Genomic DNA, 15,694 nt, shown 5'->3' with positions numbered 1-15,694 from the left:
CGTGGAATTTCTCGAAAACTACTTTACCTCAGAGGGAGCTGTTTTTCACAATGTTTTATACTATCAACCTCTCCCCATTACTTGTTACCAAGTAAGATTTTATGTTAATGATTATTTTGAGTAATCACCAATAGTGTCCACTGCCTTTAATACTTCTAATCTCCAGGCACCGGACTGCCGTGGCACTCTAGTGGCTTTTTCAAACACAATATCAACATCTACCCTTAAAGATTACCATGTAAACCCATGGGTGAAGAGGAACCTTGCTCAAGGACCAAGTGTCTTGACCGGGATTTGAACCCACACTCCAGTGACCTAATTAACCACCAGAACTTGAATTCGATGCGCTAAAATAACCCAACCATGACGCCCTGTTATGCATTTATATTTATATTGTACTTTCTATTGTTGCAATAAATTCCAGGTAATCGTAAGTTTTGTCGTTGCTGCAAAAAAAAAGTCTGAAACTTAAGTCAAAATTAAGTTTAGTCAGTACTATGTTGAAATGGTGGCATTTCCGCCTGTAGATTTCACAGAGAAGTATATCTCAGCACTAAAGAAGAATAATCATAGAAAAGAATTTGTTTATGTAAAAAAGATTTTATGGCTGATTTTCTTTTCGGGGCTGACATAAAAACTCTGAAAATTTCTCATCCCAGGTTATCAATGAGCTTTCAGATCGACACTGTAAACAATTTATAGATTACCAACCCTGTATGCTATAAGACTTAACTATGAATAAACAAATAAATAAATAAATATATAAATAAAAAAATAAAAAAATTGTGGGTACAGCCCTGTATGTTATCTTTCAAACATGGTATTCAGAATTTGCTTTACGTCACTGTTGGGCACTTGATGTATCGTGCATGTGTTAATAATAAAACTTTTTAAACTAAACTATGTTTACTCTTTCTTTTGAATTATTACTAGAGCAGGATTTGAACTAACGACCTCCAGATTAACGTGCTGGTGCTCTATCAACTAAGCTATTTAGCCCCCATTGCTGGTAGTCTCCCCATTTATCAATATCTTTGTTATGGGTGCCCGTCAGACGTCATACAACTGCCATGTAGCCAGGGATTGCACCAAAGTTTCTGAATCGACCTTTAAAGAATGACGTTTCTAAAACTACATGTGTCTCCAAGAAATTAAACAGTACACTCTATTCATTAGTCCTTTAGTTATGCGAGCATGAAAACTACGCTCTTGATTATTTTTGTTTCTTGCTTTTTCTATATTTTTCTTAAGTTATGAAATAAAGGTCTCCACCACAAGGCCATTGATCTGAGACCAAGTCTTTAAAATGGAGGCCTGGAAACAGCCAAGACATCAACAAACGGGGTCTCCAAGATCAGTCATATACCGGTCTTGAGACCTACAACACTATTACATACCTGCCGACATAGCAAAGTCAGAAATAAGGACAAGGGGCCAGATGTGTGTCTAGGCACCCACACCCACAGTCTATGAGTAGATGTGCACAAAGACACAAAATGTGCATGTAACAAAATAATTCAATGGATTCAGGCATTTGTAAGAACCAGAAAATTAAGATCACAGTCATAAGTCATTATGAAGGACAGCTTTATTACTAAATTCATTTCTTATTTTTCAGTTGAATTTAGTATTACAAGATTTTCAGAATAAGGGACTTTTCTACTTAGGGACGGTGCCTAGAACATAGGGACAGTCGGAAGGTATTACTAGAGCAAGCTAGTCGAAACATTGAGAACAATTCAGAAACTGACTCCGCGGTAGTGCACTTAATTACGATCCTATAAGCTAAAGTAGTAGTCCCAGCCATTTTTCTATACCTTCCGCCCGGGTAGTAGTTAAAAGCAGGACAGTTCTTTTCAGAACTGAGAAGTCTCCCGAACAATCCGATAAATCAACTCCGCGGTAGTAGAATAAAGACAGACAGTTCTCTGAGAACAAACTCTACTTGGCAAGTAGATACACACATGGTGTTACCGCACACCAAATATATTTTGATACCTCACCATGCAATGTCTCAAATCCTATACAGGTATGCTATTATTAGTCACCCGTCACCTTGAAACCTAAACTAAACTAAAATCTAGTTAGAATCATGGACTTTGTTTTTATATCTCTGTAGTCTTAGCCATTTATCATATAATATGATAAATGCATCAAATAATATGATAAATGTGTGTTTAAATCCGTCTTTGTTTACATTGATTGAAAACAAATTAAGCTCAAAGGCAGTGCAAGTTAAGTAGGGAATGACGTCCACGAAACATCTTCTTAATACCTTGAGATAATGCACAACACACTGGACCAACGGCTTTACATCCCATCTGAAGGACAAAGCCACATGTATTAGCAATTGAGACCAACTAAGGACTCACTCCATGATAGTAAAGTTAATAACGATCCTCTATAAGCTAAAGTAGTAGTCTCCGCCAATTTTCTACCTTCCCCCAGGGTCGCAGTTAAAAAAGCAGGACAGTTCTTTTCAGAACTGAGAAGTCTTCAAAATAAAATTAGAAAATCAACAGTTCTCTTAAGAACAAAATCGATCTGATGGTGTTACTGCAAACCAAATATATAAAGCTAATTATGCTTAAGTAGATAGATAGTTTGTTTTTTTAATTTCAATTGCAATGTCAATATTAACTGGTTTTAGGGGCAAGGTATACTTTTGGTAATTGTCAAAGACCAGTATTCTCACGTGGTGATTCCAACATACAGTATGCATAAAATAACAAACCAGTGAAAATTTGTGCTCAATTAGTCATCTTAGTTGCAAGAAAATCTTGAAAGAAAAACATGCTTGTTGCATAGAATTGTATGCTTTCAGATGCCTGTCAAATCTTCATGACTCAAGCCTTTCTCAGAATCAAATCTTTGGGTGGGAAAATAACCTCTTCCTCTGAAACTATATTACTTCAACGGGATTCGTTTCTAACAATGTTTCAAAATATCAACATCTCTCCAGCGCTCTTTACCAAATGAGTTTTTATAGTCCTCAACTTTAGGAGTAATTACAAAAAGTACATCCTGCCATTAAGGAAGCAAGTGTCAAGACAAGGACTCGAACCCACATTCTGCTTGTCAGAAACACCGGAGCTTGATGGGCCTGAACTTCATGCAGGCAACAAAGATGATTGCCTCCATGCCCCCTGGTCATTGTCTTGGTGCCCTTGAAATGCTCTAGTCCTTTTACCATGTTAACCAAGGAGAAGATGCCTTGGTGCCCTTTCCCTTTCAAAAACGAAGCATACAGGGCTGACTTGAGTACAGTGACTGCTCGGCCCTAACACGCCACATTTTGGTTGCATCTCGATGATCCCCTAAAGTTGTTTTGGTGTCAGCCAAAACAGCTTCATTGTGTGCTTCTTGCTTTGCACTTTCTGCATTAAGGTCTCCACCTGCATTATGTGCTTCTTTTATCTATTTATTGGGATGATTATCCCCTATAACTTCATTCAAAACTTATGAACTAGAGAATTTGAAAATATCAGGTATTCAAACATGCAACTTTGTCCGGGATTCGTGGTAATGGGTCACAATCGTAGATAAAAATAATACAAATAAATAAATAACATACTTGAAACAGGCATATTAACCATCAATTTAATATGAATGCCAATAAATCTGATAACATTGTTGATTACTTTTGCGGTGACCATGCAAGCTGAAAAATAAAACTTTTCAATGGCTGTCTAAGCTACTCATTATTAAGAATGATTTATCACTTCCTCGTTTGCATACACTTAAGCCCTTTTCACACTTCTCTATTCCCTGGGGGAACCACAGGGGAATAAAGGCCAGCCTGTTCACACTTGGATCGCTTTACCCCTGATCTACCCCGGCAAATGGGCATAGCCCGGGGAATATCCACCCCTGCTCTGGAGTAGGGTTACGCAGTAAAACTCTGGGTTATTCTTGAAATGTGCAACCAGGACCCTGTTGGATAGGAACCTAGGCAGGGACATTGTGAAAGTGCACCGGGGTAAACAAAACTCCCGAGTCCTCCCCAAGGCTGTATTCCATGGGATACGAGATACAGTGTGAAACGGGCTTAAGTGAGTGAGATACAGGTTATTTGATTTACATACAGTATCAAAGGTTGTGTTTTGAATAGGCCTACATTATCAAGTGAGTAAATCAAAACCCGGATAATAATCTTGTCTGTTAAGTACAAGTTTCAAAGATGGGACACGGACCCTCCCTGCTTCACCCAGCCTAGTCTTGGCTACAAGACTGAATCAACTGCATACTTTTTACATGGATATGTTTCACCTAAAGAGGGCGCTGTGTATATGAGTAAGTATTCAAGCTTTTACTCAATCTGTAGAGTGATTTTGTACGACACTAATGTGGATTACAATGGACCCTCCCTGCTTCACCCAGCCTAGTCTTGGCTACAAGACTCTCAAAATAATTTACATACTTTTTGACATTGATACAGTGTTTCAACAGAAGAGGGTGCTGTTTATGAATAAGTATTATTCACTCGATCTGTATAGTGATTTTGCGCGAGGTTACTACAGTCCACTTCTCCACCTAAAGTTGAGTCAGTTGTCTATCTTCGAATGCGGCACGGGCGTATAAGTTGCAGCCTCACAGATCAAGACTTTGAACAGCCTAACTGTCTTTCTTTAATACAACATGTAGATCAATGATGCTCACTGGTTGGTTTTCATGCATCGTTTCTATGCAGGTTGCCAACTTCCACTACAACTATTAATAATCTTGTTTATTTCATAAATGTAACTTGTGGTGTTGAGAGTGGTTCAGTATGGGGCACTTAAAAACCTACACAGTCGCTTTTACAAACTTCTGCTGAAGTACATGTAGATGACATTATTACATAACTAACAAACCGTATAACCATTTAATAGCATTTGAAGCCTGCGAGTTCGTGATTGTAGCTTTTTAAATACTCCCAATTTATCTCTTTCCTCCTCTACCTCTGCCCCCTCGTTTATGCCCTCCCCCACCTCCCTGATAGCCCCCACCCTGGGTTCCTCCACCCCCACCCCGGTACCCACCTCCACCCTGATAGCCCCCGCCCCCTCCCTGGTAGCCCCCTCCCTGGTTATACCCAGCACCCCCACCCTGGTTAAACCCAGCACCCCCACCCTGGTTATACCCAGCACCCCCACCCTGGTTATACCCACCACCCCCACCTTGGTACCCACCACCTCCGCCCTGGTACCCGCCCTGCTGCCCACCCCTGTCAGCCCCTTGATTACCTCCTTGCTGGTACATCCGGCTATTGGAGGTGTCCCCTTGCTGCTTCCATCCCCTTCCTCTGCCCCCTCCTCCTTGGCCTCCTCTTCCTCCTGCTGACCATCCTAAAATCAAACAACAATTCATCACCAAATTTGTAAAAAATTTAGAACATCTGTTAAGTCGTTGCAGTACCTGCTGCTAATAACAATAAAGACATTTGTAAAGCACATAATGCAACAGAGAAAAATAAAATATACAGTGAGTGAAAGATAGAATACAAGTAAGCAGATCACATATGTATGAACTGATGTTAAAGGCACTGGACACTATTGGTAATTGTCAAAGACTAGCCTTCACAGTTGGTGTATCTCAACATATGCATAAAATAACTAACCTGTGAAAATTCGGTCATCGAACTTGCAAGATAATAATGAAAGAAAAGTAACCCTTGTCACACGAAGTTGAGATGGTTGATTTCGAGACCTAAATCTGAGGTCTCCGAAATCAAATTCGTGGAAATTTACGTCTATGGCACTTCAGAGGGAGCCGGTTCTCACAATGTTTTATACCATCAACCTCTCCCCATTACTCGTCCCTAAGAAAGGTTTTATGCCAATAATTATTTTGAGTAATTACCAATAGTGTCCACTGCCTTTAACATCTGATTTTGTTGCCACTCAAATAAATGTAACCAACCAGAGATCAAAACTCAATCTTACCTCCTTGTACTTTATCCCCTCTGCCACCCTGTCCACCTACAAAAGATATAGACATTTTGTACACTTTATTTTGAAACACCAGTTTGACAAAAACGCCAACAATCTTTCCAGAAGTTCATTAAAAATATGTTCAAAAAATATTGCGAGAAGCCTTTTTACATCATCACTCCCATTATGACATTTGCGGGAGCTCTGTTTTGTAAAGCTGCCTAGTTGCAGTATAGAGGTTATTATTATTATTATTTTTTTTTTATGCAAGTCGCCAGACACACAAGACCTGAAGGCCACTTCAAGGTGTGGGCTACAATTTGGGTTTTTTCCATGGGCCGTTGCCACCTACTCCTAGGGGCTGAATCAGGGTTACCCCCTTTACAGTCCATACGGATGTAGGCTTGTATAACACAGCAACATCCAACACATGACATCAAAGTTGGCTGGATCAAACCCCTGAAGGTTGCAGGTTCAAATCATGCTCTCGTCAATTTTTCTTTGCCTACCCCAAAATTGATTTTATAATTGCCCAGTCATATTCCCTTGTATATCGTTACTTTAAAACAAGAAGTCATGTCCCCTGACAGTGATCCACTTCCAATGCAAGGGCACAATTTCACAGAGCTAGTTATAAGCAGAAAATATTGCTAAATGATTTCCTGCTAAAGCAAAAATGAAGCAGGACACCAGTCACAAATTGTACACATGACATGGCACTTTGGCTGGTAGCCCTACTCTGGTAAGCATAATTTTGTTGTGCTTTGCATCTTTTGTGCTTAAGCAGCTCTATGCAATCGGTCCCTACATGTAGCTATACAGCACCCCTCAAACAAAGTCTTTGACAAAATAGGATAAAACAAAATGAGGGTAATTCTGAAAAAAACTCACCTTGAGGGCGTTGAGCCTTGGGCTGTTCTGTTCTCTTTCGGAAAGACGGCATATCTCTAGCTGGTGGGGTGGCCTCCAGAGGGCGCCCTCCTCTATCAGGCACCTGTGGTTTAACATCAAGACACAACTGGACTTTAAAACCATGAGAAAGGGCACTTCCATTGGACAATCTTGAAGTCTATGGGAAACTTATGATGGGGCACCAAGGCCAAGATCAGGAAAACAAGGGCAATAATTCTAAGCCTGCATGCATGATTGGTTAGTGAACCACTTGGCTGCATCAAATGCTTAGAACACTCAAAGGCACGGGACACCTTTGGTATTTGTCAAAGGCCAGTTATCTCACTTAAAATCTGTGAAAATTGGTCGTCAAAGTTGCAAGAGAATAATAAAGAAAAAACACCTTCCTGCACAAAATTTGTGCCCTTTCAGATGTCTAATAAAAGTCTTTTAATATTTGAGTGAAAAAATACCTCTTCTCAAAACTACGTTACTTCAGAGGAAGCCGTTTCTCACAATGTTTTATACTATCAACAGCTCTCCATTGCTCAGCTACCTCCATGTCAGTACCAAGTAAGATTTCATGCCAACAATTATTTTGAGTAACTTCCACTAACATCCAGTCCTTTAAATGCAGTTCAAAGCCAAACCCCAAGTGTGTCCTGTAAAGATGTCGTTTTTAAGGAACAATAGATGTATATGAAATATGGCAAACTTACATGGCCCATGATGACTTTATTAATGGCGCATTTGGTATTTGTTCTGACAGACCCACTGCTAGTTTTCCTCAGCTTAGCCAGTTCTGGAATGAAATAATATCAGACAGTTATAAATAGCCCTCTAAAAAAATCCTTCAACCCTTCCCATAAAAAGTAGGGTCATAGAGTGGTTTTGTCAGCGTAGTGCTGGTTTATTGCCAAAATTATCAAGAGAGAATGGTGAAAGTCACATGTGAAGGTTTCAGCTGATTACACAGTGCTACTTGTTGAGAACACAGAAATAACTGGAGTATTTACAAGAACGTTAAGGGCTTAGCAAGGTAAAACGCTTTTTGTGGTTTTTCATGTAATTGTATATAGCCATTGTCTGTTTTTTAATGTTTTTAATGTGTCAATGTTTTTACTGTATGCGAGCATTTGAATTACCCTTCTGGGGATCTAATAAAGATTATCGTATTGTATTGTATTGTATTGTAAAAGCAGGTACCAAGGATGTCAGGATTTTGTCATCTGACACTTATGATGTCATCATCTCATCTAGCAGTAAATTATCTCAGGATCTCGGATGGCACTTCCAGAGCGTCGTAGTATTGTACTGTTGTGGCGTATTCGTGGCCGAGTGGTGTCAGCAGCAGAGTGTGGGTAAGATTACCGATCATGACACTTGTGTCCTTAAGCAAGGCACCTAACCATAATTGCTTCAGAAAAAGTTGAGGAGGCAGTGCATTCGGCTCTACCAGCCAGGCTCCTAGTGGATGATACCCATGCCTACATCCTCGGACTGTGAAGGATGTAACCCTGTTTCAGCCCTAGGAGTAGGTGGCTCCTAGTGGATGATACCCATGCCTACATCCTTGGACTGTGAAGGGGGTAACCCTAATTCAGCCCTAGGAGTAGATGGCTCCTAGTGGATGATACCCATGCCTACATCCTTGGACTGTGAAGGATGTAACCCTGTTTCAGCCCTAGGAGTAGGTGGCTCCTAGTGGATGATACCCATGCCTACATCCTTAGAGACTGTGAAGGATGTAACCCTGTTTCAGCCCCAGGAGTAGGTGGCTCCTAGTGGATGATACCCATGCCTACATCCTTGGACTGTGAAGGATGTAACCCTGTTTCAGCCCTAGGAGTAGATGGCTCCTACTGGATGATACCCATGCCTACATCCTTGGACTGTGAAGGATGTAACCCTGTTTCAGCCCTAGGAGTAGATGGCTCCTAGTGGATGATACCCATGCCTACATCCTCGGACTGTGAAGGATGTAACCCTGTTTCAGCCCTAGGAGTAGATGGCTCCTAGTGGATGATACCCATGCCTACATCCTTGGACTGTGAAGGATGTAACCCTGTTTCAGCCCCAGGAGTAGATGGCTCCAAGTGGATGATACCCATGCCTACATCCTTGGACTGTGAAGGATGTAACCCTGTTTCAGCCCTAGGAGTAGATGGCTCCTAGTGGATGATACCCATGCCTACATCCTCGGACTGTGAAGGATGTAACCCTGTTTCAGCCCTAGGAGTAGATGGCTCCTAGTGGATGATACCCATTCCTTACTCTTTGGACTGTGAAGGATGTAACCCTGTTTCAGCCCCAGGAGTAGGTGGCTCCTAGTGGATGATACCCATGCCTACATCCTTGGACTGTGAAGGATGTAACCCTGTTTCAGCCCTAGGAGTAGGTGGCTCCTAGTGGATGATACCCATGCCTACATCCTTGGACTGTGAAGGATGTAACCCTGTTTCAGCCCTAGGAGTAGATGGCTCCTAGTGGATGATACCCATGCCTACATCCTTGGACTGTGAAGGGGGTAACCCTGTTTCAGCCCTAGGAGTGGATGGCAATGTGCCACTAGTGGCAGTTGATATATGCCGATAGCCCAAAGCGGTAAAGCGGAGCCCTCCCCTCGAAGTGGCTACCCGGCCTTGTGAGTTGGGCGGTGTCTCATAAAATAGTAATACATAGAAATTCTGTTTAAAGGAAAACATTTTGATTAATTACCTTCCCTAGCAGCCATGAGGTTTGCTATGGTAACGGGGCTGTCAGCAAGTAAATTGCTACGCTTGGGTCGGTATGCCGCAACTAGGTCATTCTGTAGTTTACCCTGTGGACGGTAAAATATGGTATACATTGGTTTGACTATAGAAATATGGAATTCACATGTCGGCAAAAACTGTGGATCGGTTCTAAAGAAATTGGGGTGGATGTGATATATCATTTTGGGTAAAAGCTGCCTGAAGCAACTATGGTCTCTATATAGTTAAGGTAAATAATTTTAATAATTATACGGACCATTTATAATGCGCACAAATCTAGGGGGGAGAAAAAACGGTCATGGTGCGTACAGAGCAAACATGATTGATCAAATAAACAAAAGCAACAAATCATAACATGGTTGTTTAGCTGGTAACTTCATTCTGGTTACCACAAAATTGTTGTGCTTAGCTTCTTTTTGTGTTTAAGCCGCTCCATGAAATTGGGCCTAGAGCTTGAGTCCGGTGGACTAGGCTGTTCAGCCATGACACTCCAGCCTGTGATCTCACCTTGACACGTTCTGACCACTGGAAGGACTGTACTGTAACATCCAGGCGCTTCAGCAACATCTGCCTCCGGAGGGTGTACTCTTTCCTCATGCGCTCATTTATCTTCCCAAGTTTAGCCTGTGAAAAAAAGGGTACAGAATAGTAAAATACCTGGGTGCTTTTTTTGTCACAGGAATCAGGGAACAATTGAGTTTACAATCCTCGTTCCAAGGGGTGATCAATTGCGCTGTGCCATTTGTCCCAGGATGTCTTGCTCACTCATAACTCCCCGGAATTGGTCCATATCTTTCTGAAAGTTTGTTTATACTCAGCGCCTTGAGTACCTTGTTTGGTAGATACGTGCGCTATATAAGAATTCAATATCATTATTATTATTATTATCAACTTTCTTTCACGCTTCAGAGTAAACAAAATATCTATCATTTATTTCATTGTCCCAATAGATAATCCATGCTACTGTTCATACCCATTGCTGCTCGCTGAGTTTCTTCTTAAGAATTGGCTTGCCGACCACGCCCGGCCCCGCCTTGCCGATCGTCGTCCGAATCTCGTCCTCGATCTTATTAAACAGTTGGATGTCAGTCACGCCAGCTGGTGGCTTACTCAGTTTCAGACTCTTGCAGATGTTTCTTAGATGTTGACTGGAGACATGCCAGCCGCACTAATAATAATAATAATAAAAATAACAATAATAATAATAATAATAAAACAGCATTCATATTGCGCAATATGAATAGAACATTCCTCAAAGCACTTCAAACAGCAAAATGATAAAAAAACAAAAACTTGCAGTATAATTTCCAATTTAGGCCCACCAACAAAACATATAAAACTAGGCCAGACCATCTGTTACCTAAATGAAACCATTAAAAATACTACAAACAACTAAAAAGGTACTAAAACATTACTCTAAAACTTGTTATTAAAAAAATTAAAAAATCAAAATGGCTTCAATGTTGAAAACTATACACAGGAACTATTCATAAATATATATAAAACTAGTTTTAAAAATTACAGATTAAAAAGTCAAAATGGCTTCAATGCTGCAAACTATACACAGGAACCATTCAAAAATATATATAAAACTAGTTTTAAAAATTACAGATTAAAAAGTCAAAATGGCTTGAATGCTGCAAACTATACACAGGAACTGTAGGACTGAAGCAGAGAATGACTACCTGTTTGTCAAGCCCAGCATGGAATCCTCACAGGGCCCAATTTCATAAACCCTTAAGCACAAAAAGTCGCTAAGCAAAGGATAGTGGTTGATAATTCAGGAGAAAAGAGTTGTTCACATTTAAAGGATTTGGATACTTTTTCAAAATGTCCACAGATTTACATTAAACTTACAAGGTTCGAAGATAATGATAGTGGAAAGCTTCCCTTCAAATATTACTAACTGAGGTTCTGTAGTTTTTGAGAAATTAGTAAAACAAGTCACAAAATAATTTTCACCTCAGGAAGACGAAAAATTATTTTAGCATGTAAAATCCCATTAACCAGTTATGATATTATACCATAATCATAGCATAACTGGTTAATACGTTTTCACATGCTAAAACTGAGACGAAAATTATTTGTTTTACTCATTTCTCAAAAACTCAGTAAGTAACATTTTGAGAGAAGCTTTCTACTAACATAATCTTCAAACTGTGTAAGTTTAATGTAAATCTGTGGACATTGTGTTTTGTGTTAGGAAAAAGTACATAGACCCTTTTTTAACGCAAACCTTACCTACTTATTCTTCTGCCATGCTAAGTTTCAAGTCCTGCTTATAGTGATATACCTCATATATGAAAGGGCAGGGGTACAAGGTGTTTTCTCCTTGAAAAGGGGGCCTCTATGCGGTTATTGCGGCACCAAGGCAATGACCAATGGGCACAAAGGCAATTTCCCTTTAATGCCCCCTTGATGAAAAAATGACATATCATTTGAATTATCTTGCACATTTGTACACTGGTCAAAACGAAAAATGAAATTTTATGATTGAAAGAGTGTTTTATTCACCTCTTTATCCACCTCCATGGCTTCCACTTTTTTGGGACGACTAGCGATAATCTTGGCTGCTTGCAGTTCGCTGGTTAGGAAATCTGCAAAATTGAAAAATTAGTAACTTATGAACTTTGGGAAGAGTTACCTGTACTTAACATCCACCCAAAAAAGGATTGGCTGTGTTTGAGTACTTCAACTACAAACATTTTTGTCCTTCTCTTTTTAGTGGGAAAGTGCCAATCTTAAAGCCATGAAAAAAAGCTGACACAAACCAGTTCACCAGGCCTTGAATTAACCCATTGCACACAATAATATTATAGACGCTCAAATATAACTGTCTCGTGTCGAACAAAGCTGCATACATATGTACTGTAATCATCGTTTCTACTCACCAAGGACTCGTAGCCGGTTCTGTTGATTGCCGAATCGGTTGATCATTTCTCCCTGTGTGAGGGCGCTATACGGACAGTTCAACTCACTCAGTAGACTGCTCAGTTCCAATTCAAAGGACTCTGCCTCATCAGCAGCTGCAGTCAAGAAACAAAAAGATTTTGTTTAAAGTTGCAGCACCTTGCGGTGGAATGAGAATGTGGTTTGTTACACCCAATTCAGACAGGCGCGCCAGAGTTGTGCCGAACCAAATAGATTAGGAGCGATTCTAGTTCGACCCAAATATATTTTGGTCTCAAACAGGCCAACATTTACAATAGGTTCGGCTCATGAACACAGAAATTTATTTTGGTTTTACCATCAACACTGATGTGTGTTAGCACTGTATAGACGATGTGACCCATGTTTACATTCAAACCGCCCTCTGTTTGAAAAACACTGTATACACTGGCATACGGCACGTTTCGCCGGGCAAAAAGACACGTAGTCATGGTAAGATTGCATACACTTTCTAGCTGGCTGCCAAACCACAAAGGTTTTGCCCAGCGGTATGCACGCCAATCATGTTATGGTTTTCGTGTGACGTCAGAGGTCACATCGTCTATACTCGGTACTTTCACAGAGCTCTGTGAAAAAATCCTAGGTATATTACCTGAATGAATTCAAACCAACGACCTTTGCGGTTCTAGAGCAAGTTCTTACAAACTACACCACCGAGATTGACCGGTAGCGAGTAATATCCCTGTGATTCATTCTGCAGAACTCAGAAAAATACAGAGTATACAGTGCTAATACACACACAATACACATCAGTGATTGTGTGAAAAACCAAAATTAATATTCTTTATCCCGATCTAAATTTCCATATATTAGAGACTTACATGATGTTGTAGAAACTGTGTTTTCTATACCACTCAGATTGTGGAGTCTTTCAGCCAGCCAGCTAATGAGACCAGTGAATTCCACTGAGCTTGGCCCTCCTTCAATGGCTTTATTGAAAAGAGTCACATCCTGAGCAGGACCCTCATAGCTGCAAATGAAAATCACAAATACATGGGTCATCCATCAAGTTTGGGACACACTTAAATGTGACATTTGTCTGACGTTGCCATTGCTTGGTATATTTTGTACAGGGTAGGGTGTTGACTGTGATTAGTGCTCGAATCAAAGTGAATTTGTTTGTACAGATCTACAATGTATTCTTATGTATTTGAGTGTTGACAAATTTTGCAATAAACTTCTGGATGTAATAAAGACACAGTGCCCATGGTCCATGGTCCATCCAAATCACACATTTTCCTATTTCAACAAAACATTTTCAAACACAAAGAAGAATTTTACATGAAATAATTTAATCAATAAATTATTTCTTTTCATTATACATGGAAACGTGTCGCACAAAAATCACAGTGTCCCAACTTTCTCAGTTGAAAAAGTCTTGAGTTAACAAAACAAAGGGATAACTTTCCATATCACGCCACACCACTTTTTCACTCATTTTTATAGTTTTACTCTTACGAAATACGAGTCTTACTCTAGTCTTACTCTTATTTGGTAGGCATGGTACTTTGTTTTGGTAGGAGGACTACAGGTAGGAGTAGGCCTATTTCATTTACAAAAACTTAATTAAAGTTTAAAAAGGGTTATCTCATTGTTGAGGTAAATTAGATTATTTCTTTCATATCGAATGAAAAAGTGGTGGCACTATACGGAAACTTTTCCAAACAAGTGAGTGCTTTTCAGTTTTTCAAAAATGGAGCTTCAGAATCAGAGTTCAACTTCAGGTATCCTCCGCTTACCAGTTTTCACGCTATTATGCCTTTTTTCTTTGAATTGGGAAAAAAATAATGATGCCATATATCAACCGATGCCCTAATTATCTTCATTTGTTAATATGAAGTATGCAAACATTCATTAAAACTTGATGGACATTGAAATGTTCACACCACACACCGATCTTTGATGACTTCAACTGGCACCATTTGTTTTGAGTTTTTCCTGTTTTCACGGCAAACGAGAAAGTATGGTTTCCCGGTGAAGCCATACATGGAAGAAACATCTGCAGTGACTACAAGTGTTCTTTGAGACTCTGTGTATGACTCTATAGCCAGCAGTTGCCTTCATTTTATTCAACATATTTGTTTGTTAAATTTTTAAAATTACCATGGTAACTTGCAAAAAATAAAAAAAATTAAAAAAATAATAAAATGTGTGAATAATTACTGGCTTCCAAATCTTATTTTTATTTATTTTTTTAAATATTTTTTTTCTTAACATCTACATTAAAGCGTATAAATAAACAGTGCTAATTGAATCAACAAGCTGATGTTTAAATTTTAATATTTATGATAACATTGATATGAGGGTTAAGAAATAAAAATCTCAAAAAATATTAGAAAATGATATAAATAAGGCACATGGCTTCTTTAAGCCTCTGTATTTTTTTTCCAGAATGCTCAGCAAAACATTCAGTCACATAATTTTGATCATCATGAATTGTGAATTGAAATAGTGTTTGATGAAACTTTTTGGGTGGGCAAATATTTTTATATGGCCTCAACATTATGACATGTTTTTGAACCTTTGTAGAAATGCCTAAAATACCAAACTTTTTGCATTTACAATTGCAAATGACCAGTGGAGCCTTACATGTTTCTAAGTTTTGGTCAAGGGAGAGGAGACTCTTTGCTTGGCAAATAAAACCACACAATTTTTATCTAGGGACTGGGACTGTTTACATCGCGCACAGAGAGGTAAAAGATTTGCCACGATTTTAGGGACACCTCGAAAACAGGACCTCCTACGACATGCAAATGAGATTTGGATTTGAGAACAGAAATCCGCATCCGCGCAATCTGCGCGCAAAAGTTTCAAAACGTGCGCGCACCCTGGCAAAGCTCAAGACTCACACACGGGCAACCATGGAAGTTGCGCTAACAGAATGGTGCTGGAGGTGATGTGCAGCGCCAAATAAGATTTCCCATGCAAAACAACTTGAACTTTGAAGGAATTATTACAACATTTAATGGTTAAAAACTTACCCTAGATCATCCAGACTGTCAAGTATGTCATCTTCCGGCTTCCCAACTTCCATTTTATTTTTTAAAAAAAAGATAGAAATAAAAGAAAATGGTATTTTACACGACCAACAGTGACACAGTGTGTATGCCGACGACACGCGCACGTCAGATTCCAGAACGAATACAGCGCCCTCAATAGTTTAGTGATAGTCAGGCTGTGTAAACACAA

General features: G+C 39.6%; 1 protein-coding gene across 1 annotated transcript; it reads right to left on the bottom strand.

The window, feature by feature from the left end:
- Positions 1-3,586: 3,586 nt before the first annotated feature.
- Positions 3,587-15,633, bottom strand: LOC117298973 (protein FAM98A-like). The gene is made up of 11 exons (XM_033782375.1): positions 15,487-15,633; positions 13,327-13,475; positions 12,448-12,582; positions 12,071-12,153; positions 10,530-10,724; positions 10,064-10,180; positions 9,522-9,624; positions 7,523-7,605; positions 6,804-6,906; positions 5,925-5,960; positions 3,587-5,327 (listed from the first exon to the last, which is right to left on the bottom strand). The coding sequence occupies exons 1-11, from the start codon at positions 15,537-15,539 to the stop codon at positions 4,921-4,923; spliced, it is 1,464 nt and encodes a 487-aa protein (XP_033638266.1). The 5' UTR covers positions 15,540-15,633; the 3' UTR covers positions 3,587-4,920.
- Positions 15,634-15,694: the final 61 nt, after the last annotated feature.

This window comes from Asterias rubens, chromosome 1 (genome assembly GCF_902459465.1).
Source record: "Asterias rubens chromosome 1, eAstRub1.3, whole genome shotgun sequence".
Classification (NCBI taxonomy): Eukaryota; Metazoa; Echinodermata; class Asteroidea; order Forcipulatida; family Asteriidae; genus Asterias; species Asterias rubens.
Note: the sequence above shows the minus strand (reverse complement) of the source record. Positions and strands in the feature narration are given on the sequence as shown.